The sequence below is a fragment of the Rhinopithecus roxellana genome, chromosome 7 (genome assembly GCF_007565055.1).
Source record: "Rhinopithecus roxellana isolate Shanxi Qingling chromosome 7, ASM756505v1, whole genome shotgun sequence".
In the NCBI taxonomy this organism is placed as follows: domain Eukaryota; kingdom Metazoa; phylum Chordata; class Mammalia; order Primates; family Cercopithecidae; genus Rhinopithecus; species Rhinopithecus roxellana.
In genome coordinates, this window is record NC_044555.1 from 105,268,333 (window position 1) to 105,283,762 (window position 15,430).

The 15,430-nt window shown below is 35.4% G+C and overlaps 1 protein-coding gene across 2 annotated transcripts in view; it reads left to right on the forward strand.

The window, feature by feature from the left end:
• The window catches only part of HTR2C (5-hydroxytryptamine receptor 2C), a 332,250-nt gene that overhangs the window by 132,075 nt on the left and 184,745 nt on the right, over positions 1–15,430 (forward strand). For both annotated transcript variants that reach the window (XM_030934679.1, XM_030934680.1), the window contains exons 3-4: positions 6,497–6,610; positions 11,266–11,579. In XM_030934679.1, coding sequence (XP_030790539.1) covers positions 6,576–6,610; positions 11,266–11,579 — 349 coding nt within the window. In that variant the 5' untranslated portion in view covers positions 6,497–6,575. The remainder of the gene's footprint in view (positions 1–6,496; positions 6,611–11,265; positions 11,580–15,430) is intronic.

Consider the following 15,430-nt stretch of genomic DNA (forward strand, 5'->3'; position numbering starts at 1 on the left):
GTGGAATTGCTTGCGGGTGAAGAGACACCATTGTAAATGTAATTGGGAATGTGTTTTAGTATGCAACTAAATTGATTTTTAAGTGTCTTGACAAAAGATAAAGAGGATTTTTTTTCTAGCTTACAAAATTAAAATCAAATTAACAGAAAATTTTGATCCGCTTCCATCAGTGATACTTGTCGTGCACTTAACTCACCAGTATAAAATAACTATTTTGTATTGTGATGGAGAGTAGCTGGCAAATGCTGGCAAATATTATTTGTATATTACCATATTTAAAAGACATCTAACCTCAAGCTATGGCTATGTACATGGATCCTTCTAATGTATTTCCCCCAATCACTCTTTATCTCATGATGCAATTTCATTTTATTCATAGCAATTATCACTATTTGAAATTATCCTACCTCTTTGTTTAAATGTTTATTTTCTGTATATCCAGCTAGAATGTAAGCTCCATTGGAGCAGGGGCCTTGTCTGCCTTGTTTACTACTACAAGCCCAGCATCTGGCATAGTGCCTGGCACATAATAAGTAATCAATAAATATTTGAATATATGAAACTACTATTATACAGCTTTTGGTCTTGCAGATCAGTTGGAGTTGGTCTCCAACACAGAGATTTAACATACGGTTTGCTCCATTAGCTCTGCTCTTTGAAAGCCTTCAGTTTATTGTGCTATGGGCATACTAACACTGAGATAATTCCCAGATAGTTCTGCTACCACCTGTGGAGAAAGCAGTTTCAAATTGCTGGGCATTCTGCCCACTAAGGCACATTCTCTCTATGTCTGTTACTACCATCATAGAGTGATTTGCAATAGCTACTTTAAGTCTATCAATGGGGAAGTGTATGTTTTTAAAGTATTATTTTATGTAAATGGAATAGGTCTAGCTGTGAAAAACATAATTTTATATGCTGTAGATTTTGAGTTAACTGTTGTGTGAATTTGCACATAATTTAACAATAATCACGCTCATGGAACCTGTCAAACACAAGCAGAGGTATTTAGTACATACAAATGAGGAGAAAAAATTCCAAGTATAGGAGGAACAGGTAAATCTGTTTAAATAACTACTTAACATTATCTTGGAGGAGAGAGAATAAAGGTAATGAGCCTAGACTTGCATTCAAATTGAATAATCACTCGTGGAGGAGTAGTCTTTAATTTCATTGATGATAATAACTGAAAAACTTTCTATCAAAATAATAAAAATTATCTGATTTGACTATAGTTAGCAAAGGTGAGTTTTTAGTATGACAAATGTATGATTTATTAGAAAATCACTAGAGTACATTTGAAGTTGAAAGGAAAATTTCCTACAGCATTCATTAGTCCTAAGGATAATTTCTGAATTAAATGAGTTCCCCTAAAATTATTGTAAATCTGTGCCACATTAATTTAATCTTCCCAGGACTAATCTGAACATTTATGGCTAATTCATTTTTGATTTAGCCATCCGCTAAAAGCTCAGTGGGTATAATAACTAGAGGGATAATATTTGAATTATGAGTCATAATTTCTGAACACTGAAAATTGATAAAAATCAAATGTCTATATTATTATTTATTCAATTTTTAAATGATTTGTTATAAAAAGTCAGACAGAAATGATCTAGTCGACTATATTCTGCAATTTTTTTTTTTTTTGTTTTGAGACAGGGTCTGTTGCCCTAGCTGGAGTGCAGTGATGTGATCAGGGCTCACTGTAGCCTCGACCACCTGAGTTCAAGGGATCCTCCCACCTCAACCTCTCGAGTAGCTGGGACCAGAGGCACACGCCACCACATCTAGCTAATTGTGTGTATTTTTTGTAGGCGTGGGGTTTTGTCATTTTGCCCAGGCTGGTTTTGAACTCCTGAGCTCAAACAATCCACCCACTCCAGCCTCCCAAAGTGCTGGGATTATAGGCATGAGCCATCACATCTGGCCTATTCTACAATTTAAAAAAATTTAGTGCGAAATTTAGTCTTTCAGTTTGACAGAAAATATGCTGCATCATTATGATGTGCTGATGGAATTTCCAGAAATCTAGTGTAAACTGAATCTTTCCATGGGTTAATCTAGACTCTCCACTTTTTGTTAAAACACGAGTAGAAATGCTGGCATTTTTTTTTTTAAGGGTCATCAATATTATATTCAACCAGGTCTGGGAAAGAAAGAATAAAAAGTAGTGTGAGAACAGAAAATGTGATTGAAACACGATCAATCTTTCGTCAGTGCCAAAGGGTAGATAAGGAATGGTAAAAATGAATTATAAATGGTTAGCTTTAGAGGATACAAGGCAAGGGTTTTCAATAAAGTTGTAAGCTTCTGTCCTCTCCAAGCACAATTTGGGCAAAACCAGAGCTCTTCCTTTATTCTTAGATAGTATCTTTTGACTTCACACCTTAAATTTCCTACCTTCCCATCGATCAGCCAATTACTTTGTACCCAGGACTTGTCTAAGGATTGTGGATGTTACATGGGAAGTGCATATATATGGCTCCTCTGCTCAAAAATTTGCCTTTGGTATTAATACAACACCTTTAAAAGGCCTTGGTGGTGCCAGCCTTTGTGCCCCACAGTTTTTTGTTTTCTTTGATTTTGTTAATATTTTTTGAGGCAGGATCTCACTGTGTCACTCAGACTGGAGTGCAGTGGTGTGATCACGGCTCACTGCAACCGCCACCTCCTGGCCTCAAGCCATCCTCCCACCTCAGTCCCTAAGCCCACCCCACAGCAGCTGGGACTACAGGGCCGCACCATCACATGGGGTTGATTTTTTTGCAGAGATGGCGTCTTGCTATGTCCCACAGTTTTTAACTTATTTTTTAATTACTTTTGCTTCCAAGATGGTTATTGATGATGACTTCTAAGTATTTCTGTGAGTGATACTGATTCTGATAGTTTGCAATTTATTTCTAAATGTCCAGCGGAGATTCGATTTTGGTTCAGTTGTCTTGGAGTGTTCACACTATTTTGGATGACATATGCTGTATGACACATGGCATATAGCCATATGAGCATAGATTTCATAGGCATGAATTAAATATAATACTCATGGTATGGATTCATACTTAATTAAATTTTCACACTAATTGAGGTTATTCTGCAATATCCTGTGTAAAATTGTACTATTGAAAATTATGTGAAAACTAGTGTTTCTCCCCCATTTGTCTTAGCAACTGTAGTTACTGTTATGGATGCCTGAAAATTTTACAGTGCTTTAGAGAGGGCGTGAAAAGGTCTGTGATTTATACTGTAGAAAGGATTGAGAGATTGGTCTGAATGTGTATTTAGTGATTAGTGATCCTGATCTTATTTCCATGATTTAATCTGTGATTTTCTCCTCATACTTGAGACAGCTAATTGGTTTTAGGTTAATGAATCTTTTCCTGGACATGAAATTATGAATATGTATGACTACACAAACTAACACATAAACACACAAATATTATATATTATAAAGTTGGTTATAATTACAAATTATATTACTAATGTAATTGTAATTATAAATTATAACACTCAGTAAATTATTAAACCCAGTTTCTAGGTGAATATTGTAAAGTCCCATTAAAAATTAGTCAATTATTCCATCAATTAGCTCACAAGTGATTTTTTAAAAATTTTACAAAACACAAGCCTTCCCAAATTTGAAAACTTAGATTTATAAGTATTCTTTTGTGTTCACGCAACTTTAAAAGTTCTGTTACACAGATCAGAAAGTTCCATATATGCAGATCAGAAAGTTTCGAGTTGTTTCGCTATGGTTTTCACTTTCTTTCGTTGATTGATCTTATCCAAGACTTAAGAAGTTTTGCATCACCTTCCCTTTTAGTAGAATTACTCACAGAACATTTCTTACTGCAAAATATCATCATCACAGTGGTCTGGCCACTTGGGGAAACATGTAAGATAACATAATTTACTTTACATAATTCATATAATCTATTCCCATCACACCATGTTCCTAAACTCTTACCACCAGTTCAGGGGTATTTTCTATCATGTCTAGTCAGTGTTCATGCAAATTTTAACAGCATGGGGAGACATGATTTTGCCTACAAGTCATTTTAGTTAATAAATTGGAAATCTATATACATTTTTTGTGATTATTACTCATTCTTAATAAAATTGGAACAAAAAATAAATATTTGATGTTTAATCTTTCTGCTTATATTTCTCAGGAATATACATACAAAAAGCATAACAAAGCTGGCTAATTTTCAAAGGAATATAATATTTTGAGTAACAGTAATGGAATTCATCTATAACTAAAAATGTGGCTAATAAAGTGCTTCATGAGATGGTGATTGTATCATCTTGTTTTGTTATACTCTATTGGAGCACAGCATATTTTACTCTATCTTTGTACCTTTAAAAATTTGGCCGGGCGCGGTGGCTCAAGCCTGTAATCCCAGCACTTTGGGAGGCCGAGACGGGCGGATCATGAGGTCAGGAGATCGAGACCATCCTGGCTAACACGGTGAAACCCCGTCTCTACTAAAAACTACAAAAAACTAGCCGGGAGTGGTGGCGGGCGCCTGTAGTCCCAGCTACCCGGGAGGCTGAGGCGGGAGAATGGCGTGAACCCGGGAGGCGGAGCTTGCAGTGAGCTGAGATCCGGCCACAGCACTCCAGCCTGGGTGACAGAGCGAGACTCCATCTCAAAAAAAAAAAAAAAAAAAAAAAAAAATTATACTAATATTTGAATATATAAAAATAAATATTGAAAACCATTTTAATACTTTTGGCATAAAGAAAAGGGAAGAATTTTGATATTTATTGAGGGCTAAGAATCAGGATGGGACCTTTTGGTTTCCGTTACCGTTTTTTCAGATCTTCCAGAGAAAGAGATGTCTGTGTTGTCTGGTAAAATTTATGGGACAGAATTGGCCTAATGGTCAGAGTGATCTCTCTCTCTCTCTCTCTCTCTCTCTCTCTCTCTCTCTCTCTTTGTCAGAATATTTTGAGTTCCTAGATATTGGAAGGCCACATTTTATGTATTACTGTAGTAAGGGGATGATTTTGAGATTGATTTTTGTGTAGGTAGCACTGATAGAACTGACAAATGAGAGCTAAGGGATGAAGAAGGGAGAAAATATTAAATATGTATCTTGAATGACAAAGATCATGCTATTAAATGAGATGGGAAACATAGGGAGATGTGATTTGTTCTCGTTGAATTTTACTTCCAAATTTCTAGAAGGAGCTAGAAGCACACTAAAGAAAGCTTATAAAGTCTTATCAAGACAGATTTTCATGATCATATTTATTTTAAATATTTATAAACTAGACAAAACAGATGATCTTTCAGTGTTATTCCATGTTCTCAAGCTATTCAATTATCTGTCTTTCTCACCCTCTGTCTCTCACATTCACACACATACCCCTAAATTCTTCTCATTGATAGCCCAGTGTATGTGAATTTAGCAGTGTCATGATCCTGACTCTTAAATAGCTTTGTAATATCAGAAAAGAATACAGTTAGATGTTTGGTGTGGGTAGAGAGTATAATCAAAATCCTAAATCGAAAATATAGGAGAGAGGTTCTTAGCAAATTTGCATCCAGTTTACTTTTTGCCAATACTTTAACATACCAAATATAGTTAGTGCTAAATGATGAATAATCTACTATGTAAATATTTGGTTGGATTTGATGCAGCAAATAACTCTTTAAAAAATAACCTACAGAAATAAAAGATATTCACTCTGAAATTCTTTGAAAAGTTGTTTGATTTTTCATGTTTTCTGCCTAGTACTTTAGAAGATGTATTGTTACTTGTTAATCCAGAAAAGAAACTAAAGATTTTTGTTCCAATTGTCTAGTGCAACTAACCTTTAGTTTGTAATTTTCAGTATTATGCCATGTGCTCTTTCTCTAATATATCATCTGTTGGCTACTAACTGATCAGTACTAGAGTGGTTGCTATATTTAATATAATAAATTTAATCAATTCATTTATTTAGTATAAACCTGTTGCTGCCCTCTGGTTCTCCAAGTATAAAGAGAACTATGTAATTGCAGGTTTCACTTTGAAGCAATCAAAGCTAGAAATATATAAAATGTGTTCAGTTTATAAAACGCCTAAAACTTGCTTTGGTTTTCCATGTTGCTATAAGATGAAACCTTTTTATTTTAGTTATGCTATTTAATTATTGGATCACATATTTTCTCCCAATGGTTTGCAAATTAAGAAGAATATATTCTTAATTTTTTTCAAAACATTGATTTGAAGCCTTGTGTACTCCAAGAGGGGGAAATATGGTATAAACCATGTATAAATAAAACATATACGGGAAATTTTTAAAAACTGTGATGATAAATAATTGAAAAATCTGCTCTCTTTGCTATATTTTATCATTTACATAGTATAACATACTTACCTGTTTGCTGAATTAAGTAATAACTGTTTCTTATCACCATTAAGTGCATTTAAGTTTATTTAATTGGTTACTATGCAAGTTATTTGGACATTTAACTGATTTTCTCTTTCTCCTTTTTTCTCCCCAGAAAGGATGATATGATGAACCTAACCTGTTAATTTCCTCTTCTCAATTTTAAACTTTGGTTGCTTAACACTGAAGCAATCATGGTGAACCTGAGGAACGCGGTGCATTCATTCCTGTAAGGATGTTACTACTTATTATTTTAATTAAAAGATAATTTTGCTTGGTAGCTTGCTCAACATGTTAAAAAATGCTTCTATATGACCAGCTATATTTGCCTCAATCTGCATAAATGGCTTACATCCCGAAAGACTAATATTGTGGGTGTCTCCTCTTCAAAAATAATTAATGAGAAAAAATAATTTGGACTCTAATTAAGCACTACAGCTCATGTATTTAAACAAGTAATATGGTAATAATGCCCTAAATTCAAATAATCTCAATGTTCATGGTTACTTTTTCCGTGGGTAAAACTTAGAAAGGAAAAAGTTTCTTTTCTTTTCTTTCTTGCGTGAACTGAACAGTTAAGAGAATGAAATGCCTCTGGTTTTGTGAAGAATAGTTGAGGTAGCAAAAGAAAAGGTCAGAAGTCAGGGGGTAGGGCCTGATGATGTAGCTGGGTGGGAAAAACCAATGTCATCCTCAGAAGTCTTGATGCAGTGACCCAGTTGCAGCCAATAGTATACAACATAAAGGGTGTAGGTAAAGATACAGGAGATTCAAATAAAAAGCAATTCTAAATTTGATCTAATCCAGGTATACCTTCCTTTTACATAGTAAAATGTTGGAGTGGTTTCTTCCAAACCTGCTTTTTGAGGAACGGGGCACAGAAAAAAAAGATCCAAAGCTATGTAAACTCTGATCAGTGTAGTTGAGAAACCCCAAATCTCCTTGCTCCTAGGTAGTCTCCTTTATGATTCTTGTAAAAGACTTCACCCAGGAAAGGTTTACAGTGTGGTGGAGACATAAAGTTCAGCAACACTGGATCCTCTGCAATGTGCATCACCATGGCCCATCTTGAGTGTCATTGTTGTGATGATAGTCTCAAGTACGGAAGAGTCCAAGAGAACTAGAGCAGACAACTGGGAAAGAAAAGAGTGAAGGACAGCGATAAAGAAGGGAAAAGAAGAGTTGGGTATGGGAAAATGAAAGGACAAGTGTTCCTACTCCACGAGCCTCTGCCAGCCTAGTATATAGCCATTGGCCAATATACCAAAGTGTATGGCTGCCGTAAAGGGCACCAAATCATTCTGCTATGAAATTAACTAAAGAATTCATATATAATTTTTAAAAATTCTATTGAAACAAGGAACCATTCCTGTCCTCTAACAATGTCCATTGTCCTACATCATAGAAAAACGCAGTAGATTTTAAATATATTCGACTTTTTATTTTATTTTATTTTTATTTTTATTTTTATTTATTTAATTTTTTTTGCGACGGAGTCTTGCTCTGTCGCCCAGGCTGGAGTGCAGTGGCCGGATCTCAGCTCACTGCAAACTCCGCCTCCTGGGTTCACGCCATTCTCCTGCCTCAGCCTCCGGAGTAGCTGGGACTACAGGCGCCCGCCACCTCGCCCGGCTAGTTTTTTGTATTTTTAGTAGAGATGGGGTTTCACCGTGTTAGCCAGGATGGTCTCGATCTCCTGACCTCGTGATCCGCCCGTCTCGGCCTCCCAAAGTGCTGGGATTACAGGCTTGAGCCACCGCGCCCGGCCATATTCGAATTTTTAAATTAAATTATCATTTTGTTTATCTACTAAGAATGTAAAATTATATTTTCATTAAAACTTTAGTAGCAATGAGTAAATTATATGCATTTCAGAGAGAAATTGTGACTTTCGTGTACATATTTTATGAGATTCCTATGAGCTTAAAAACAATTAGGATAAGCTTTAAGAGCAAGACTTAAATTACTCCTCTTTTGTAAAAGGACTTTATAATTTCACTGAGCATGTAAGTATTAAAAATTATATTTAATTATAATACAGCCAATTCTTCATTGCAAAACTGAAGAATAAAGGATTAAACTTTAATAAAAATCATAAAATCTTGTCTATAAGTAGTGCTCAATAAAAATGTATTAAACTGAATTTAATTGAAACCAGGAAAGTGAAGTAGATACTTTTTCAATATTTATCCTAACTCCATTACCTTATTTTGTAATTCACAACAGATATGTTTAGATCTGACAAAACTCCTTCCTTCAATAATTAAGTATTTTTCTCACAGATTCTTTAATTAAAAAAAATTCTGACCGGTAGAGATAGGCTAGATAACTACTTGAAACAGTCCAAACTCAAAGATACTCAATTTATAAAATTCATAATTTGACATAATGTTCTTCGTGCATGTTTTTGTTATGTATAATTTTGTCCTGTACTCCTCTACCATTTTTAGGGACATGTGAAAGAATTTCGATGTTTCCACAATTTACCCAGAAAATTTGAAGCAGACTGCATACACCCCTAGGACCTTATTCTATAGGTTTAAGGATAAATTTATTTGTCATTCTGCAGTCAACAACCAAAGACACAGTTTAGTATCTGAGATAAATTTTTGTGGGACTACTTGAGATGATCATCAGCTAATTTAAAACAGAACATTGTTTTCTAAAATGCCAGCAGAACAAGTTTTTTATCAGGTAGGCCAGAAAAGACTCTGGAAAATGTACTGGATTTAAGATTACTTTTCTGAGTCCAGTTCTTCATACATAGACATCATCTCAAAATAAAATCTAGACTTAAACTATCCTGGCAAATTTTGAAATACATGAGTTGAGATATAGCAAACATGAAATACTTTTGTTTAACTATGAGACAGACAGAAGGTACCTCCAGCATTTACTGACGGCCTTTTATGACACAGGTATTATTATTAAGTTTGACATATACCATTTAATTTTCACAACAACCATGTGATGGACATCGTCCTTGTACAGATGAAGTTGATGTTGTGATAGGTTAAGTGACTGGTCAAAAATTACTGAAGTCAGGTGGCCAGGACATTGGCCACATGCCACATTCAATAAATACAGTGACAGAGTAATCAAAGCTGAGAACAAATAATTTGTTTCTATTTATTTGGTCCTTTATTTCAATAATTTTTACTTATATTAATCACAGATTAATTATGAGATAGATTTTGGAATCCTGTGTTATTTTTGCCTATTTTGTATGTTCTGGGAAAATAATACTTTTGGAAGAATTTACTGATTAATTCTCATCATTTGATAAGAATTGCGATTTCTCTGATAATAGTAGTGAGCAATGAGTCCATTAAATCACACATGTGTTATCCCTGTCTGGAGATACTATCTTCAGTTCAAAGAACAAGTGACTGGGATAATGACATAAAAATACATAACATGGAGAACACATAGACTCTGAATGTTATGTCATGTGTTCCATCTCCCTAATTTCAGAAAGAACCATCCTTCAACTATCTTGCATAGAAATTTATGTAGCATATATTGTGTGACCAGAGGCAATTTTCTCCTCTATAAATAATATCAAGGTTGAACAACCACTACATACAGGAAACATATCCTCATGTTGCTGATTAACATTAATTAAATAACTATTACTACACATGGAAAAAACATAAATCAGTCATTCACAGGTAATATTTCTTGGTTTTAAGCAGGAAATATTGAACATGCTTGGCTGTGTTGTCTATTTTATTAAGGAAAAAATGTGTAGCTTTATTAGACATTTTAGGAGCTTACGCTTTGAGAGAATACTTATGTACATAACTCGAATAAATCTCATGTCACCATAGGGGGATATTAATTTAGAATGTGCAAATGACAACCACATCCATCTCTTGCAATAGCCTGCCACCTGACCTGAAATTCCTACTGGTAGAATCTACCTAAGGACCATCATGAGAAATGTACATTTTAAATGACTTCAGAGATTTAGTTCCAGTGCTTGAAAAGTAACAAATCCATAGGCATTAATCATCACCACAAATCATTATCTAGCCAAGAACAGGACCCAGAAAATATAAGATAAGACAGAAATGCGGAGAGTGGCAGGTAGAAGGAAAGTTTATAGCACAAAACATTAAGAAACAATTGAACCAGCATAATGACACTTTGCAAATGTGAAAAGGTAGAAAAACTTCTAAAAAGAAATGAATGGGTACTCTTGTCAAAACCCACTGTACCTCTTCCAGACGCTTGACTGAAGTTGGTCTGATGGCAACTTAATTCCTTCTTAGCCTTGGATCAGTAGAATGCAATTTCCAGTTTCCTTGTTAGGGTAATGGATCCTTTAAGGAAATCTCCCTTCATTCTGTTATCAGCTGTCTCAGAACGTATCTAAAGGAAATAGTATTTTTAAAATATAAAGAATAGACTATTAGAGCAAATCAAGCAATATTGTGGTTTCAGATCACAGTAAAAGTTTAAAACGTAGACTTTGAAATCAGTAGGACCTGAGTATGGACCCTGGCCCCGCCACTTACTGACTGTTTGGGCTTGAAAGTTACTTACCCTTTCTGAACTTTACTCAGTCTTCTTATTTACATGATGGATATAAATTATAACTGACATCATGAGGTTATTTAATAAGATCAAATGAGATTATACATACATGTTTCAGCAAACTAAGTGCCTAACTCATAATAATATCACTCAATAAAAGTTGGTGATTTTTGGAGAGAAAGAAGAAATACTGAGATTTAATTAAGAGAGTAGAAATAATGATGATGACAATAATGATGATGATGACAATGATCCTTGGAGAAGCAGTTGTTTTGCATGAGCAACATATTGTGTATAAGTAATATAATACGTACCTGATTATCTTTTTTTCTTCTTAATTTTCAGCGTGCACCTAATTGGCCTATTGGTTTGGCAATGCGATATTTCTGTGAGCCCAGTAGCAGCTATAGTAACTGACATTTTCAATACCTCCGATGGTGGACGCTTCAAATTCCCAGACGGGGTACAAAACTGGCCAGCACTTTCAATCGTCGTAATAATAATCATGACAATAGGTGGCAACATACTTGTGATCATGGCAGTAAGCATGGAAAAGAAACTGCACAATGCCACCAATTACTTCTTAATGTCCCTAGCCATTGCTGATATGCTAGTGGGACTACTTGTCATGCCCCTGTCTCTCCTGGCAATCCTTTATGGTAAGTACAATTTTATTCACTTTTCAATCTCATATAATGTTATAAATTGCTGTCATAGTAAACACTCATAAAGTTAATTATTTTACTTGTAACATTTGGAAAAAGACAAAAGCAAATTGTGTGACAGAAGGAGTTGGATGTATGTATCATATTTATTAAATAAATCAGTAACAGTCTTCCAAAAGCAAAACAGACAATTTATAATATATTAAAATCATACATAAATGCTCTCCAGCTTAGTGTCTTTGTAAACAGTGAATGAACAGTTAGTTGCTTTACAGTATACCGAATGGGACAGTAACAGAAACATCTTTCAACCCCTGTGTTCTGGGCAGTACATATACCTACTACCATCTCTGATACAAAGAAGGAAAAACAGGCTCATCCACTTGAATAAATATATTTTAAGAAATCATTTTTAAAGCTGCCAAATTAAGTGCTTGACACAAAACAGGCACTCAATAATAGCTATTCTTCTTGTGCATGGAGTCTATAATTTCTGTTATTACAAAGAGACAAGAGATAGCAAAATTAATTACTAAGTATTTAAGTGCAAGTTCATATTATCACTTTAAAAATTCAGGTATTAGGCCGGGCGCGGTGGCTCAAGCCTGTAATCCCAGCACTTTGGGAGGCCGAGACGGGAGGATCACGAGGTCAGGAGATGGAGACCATCCTGGCTAATACGGTGAAACCCCGTCTCTACTAAAAAATACAAAAAACTAGCCAGGCGACGAGACGGGCGCCTGTAGTCCCAGCTACTCGGGAGGCTGAGACAGGAGAATGGCGTGAACCCGGGAGGCGGAGCTTGCAGTGAGCTGAGAGCCGGCCACTGCACTCCAGCCTGGGCGGCAGAGCAAGACTTCGTCTCAAAAAAAAAAAAAAAAAAAAATCAGGTATTGAAAGTTTCAATTGATTTTAAAGAGGTTTTTAATTTTTCTTTTGATTTTCTTCCATCCCTTCATTCTGTTCATTTTAACCTAAGGTTTCATTTCCAGCTAATATTTATGATGAACAATCAAATCGTTTATACAATTCTACAAAGTATGTTTACTAGGAAGTTGGAAAGCCCAGTTTGAATTTAATTGCTAATATGCTTATCTCACAAAGGAGTAAAATAGACTTCCAGTTGCCTGGAGTGTATAATGAAACTAGAAGAAATAATATTGAAAGTGTATCTAGTTGTCGAATCCTAAAAGAAAATAAATGCATCTAGAAAATAATCTCTCATGAAATGTAAAAATTAATTAGCCTGTTCTAAACCTGCAGCAATAGTAGATTATCTTAATAGGCATTTCATAAAGTGTTCTCAGGAAATATGCTTTTCTTATTCTTCATCAAGTTTCAGTGATGCATTAGCCTTAAAGCACCAGTATTTTATCTGCTCAGTGGGCATTTTACCATTCTATTCTTCCAAAATTAAGAAAAGATTACTGGAATGAAGTGAAACTGTGATTTAGAAGGTATACTTTGTTCTGTGGTGTCTGTTTTGCCACCTTCTCCCTTTTAAAAAATGTGAGTGGCCAAATAATGGTATTAACATAAATCCAAGCCTCTTAACATATCCATTCCCCTGCCCAAATAAACAAAGAACAATATAAAAAACAATAAAACTACACAATACCACCATTAAGTGTGGAGAACATTCAAATTTCAAATTACCTGTAAGTAGAAAAACAAACAGGAAATAGCATTGAACTATCTATTAGGCTTCTACCCCATGCTGTTGTGTAGAAGAAGAGTAGTCCAGGAAAAATAGCATGAAATAAACTAGAGGAAAGCTATTAGAAAGCCTAAGATTGATGTAAACTCACCGCAAGTGGCCAGGCGTGGTTACTCGCGCCTGTAATCCTAGCACTCTGGGAGGCCCAGGCAGACGGATCAAATTTCACTGGAATTTGAAACCAGCCTGGCCAACGTGGTGAAACCCAGTCTCTACTAAAAATGCAAAAAAATTAGCCAGGCGTGGTGGTGGGTGCTTGTAATCCCAGCTACTTCAGAGGCTGAGGCAATAGAATTGCTTGAACCCGGGAGGCGGAGGTTGGTTGCAGCGACCCGAGATCACACCACTGCACTCCATCCTGGTGACAGAGCAAGAATCCATCCAAAACAACAACAACAACAACAACAACAAAAACACCACAAGCAAGTAAGTCTACCCCAAGTATGAAAATACTGAAAAGTTTCTCTAGAAGGTTAGCCTTTAGATAAGGTACTGAAAAGTATGCATAAAAAAAAAAAAAAAAAAAAAAAAAAAAAAAAAGCACAGTGAAAAGAAAAAGAAGCAAGAGGGGGAAATTTATCATCTCACAATACAGAAAATGTCAAAATATTAGGGCCCATCATCCCTCCCTCTACTGTCTCCCACTGTCCCCCAAAGGCCCTCCAGTAAAGAAACCATACTTTGATACACAAAGAGAAGAGGATGCTCTTGAGCTTGGAATTTTGGAAGCTACCTACAAACTGCCAGTCATGTTCATAGAAATTCTGAGATGCAACCAATCTTCGTCTATACCAAGGTACTGTAGAAAGAAATCAGAATATGAGAATAGAAAGAAGGCATTTGATGAACATTCCCTCCAGTAAAGAATGATCAAGCAGAAGAACATGCTAGCAAAACACTTCAAAACAGTATCTTCAAACAAGCATGTTAAGGTATTAAAAAATATACCTTGAAGTAGTAATCTAATAACTAAGAATAGAAATGGCCAAAAAATAGGACAGTATGAAGCAAAATTAACTGAATTCAGGACAAATAAAACAGAAGAAAAAGACATCATGTCAGGAATGAACATGAAAAGCACCCAACAAAGAATTGATTCATATGAAACTTAATAAGGAGTATAGAAGAAAAACAGGTTAACAAAGAGAATGAAGATGAGACAAAGAAAGAAGTAAAATACATCAGAAAGAGAGTGGTTGAAATGAAATATCAGCAAAAATGATCAAATGTATGTATGAGAATCCTTGAAAAAGAACAAATAGTAAAACATAATTAGTATTTAAAACTATAATCCAAGAATGCCTTCCAGAAATAAAAGAGAATCTGACTCTATATATTGATAGGTTCAACCCAGTGCTAGAAAACTGACCTGAAACAACGAACTCAGAGATAAATCTGAGACACTGGATTTTCAATATAAAGAAAAAATCCTCAGGGTTTCCAAGCAAAAGGAGGGAAAAATTTACAAGAGCAAGAGCGTTAGACTGGCCTTACTTGTCAAAAAAAAAAAAAAAAATGACAAAACAAAGCAATAGTGAAACAATACTTTCAAAAAACAACCATTTATAGGACATTCTTTGAAAGGCAAATTTATACAGTCAGGAAACAGATCAGCAGTTTCAATGGCTAAAAGTGGGAAGATGACTTCAAAAAGGCATTTATTTTGGTATTATAAAACTGTTCTAGGCCGGGCGCGGTGGCTCAAGCCTGTAATCCCAGCACTTTGGGAGGCAGAGACGGGCGGATCACGAGGTCAGCAGATCGAGACCATCCTGGCTAACACGGTGAAACCTCGTCTCTACTAAAAAAACTACAAAAAACTAGCCGGGCGTGGCGGCGGGCGCCTGTAGTCCCAGCTACTCGGGAGGTTGAGGCAGCAGAATGGCGTAAACCCGGGAGGCGGGGCTTGCAGTGAGCTGAGATCCGGCCACTGCACTCCAGCCTGGGCGACAGAGCGAGACTCCGTCTCAAAAAAAAAAAAAAAAAAAAAAAAAAAAAAATGTTCTATATCTTGATTGTGGTGATGGTTATACAAATACATATATACATAAAAATTTGAAGAGCTATAAATTCTAGTACACAGTTTTAAAAAGGTGAATTTTACTCTGTATAACAGATGCCATAAATT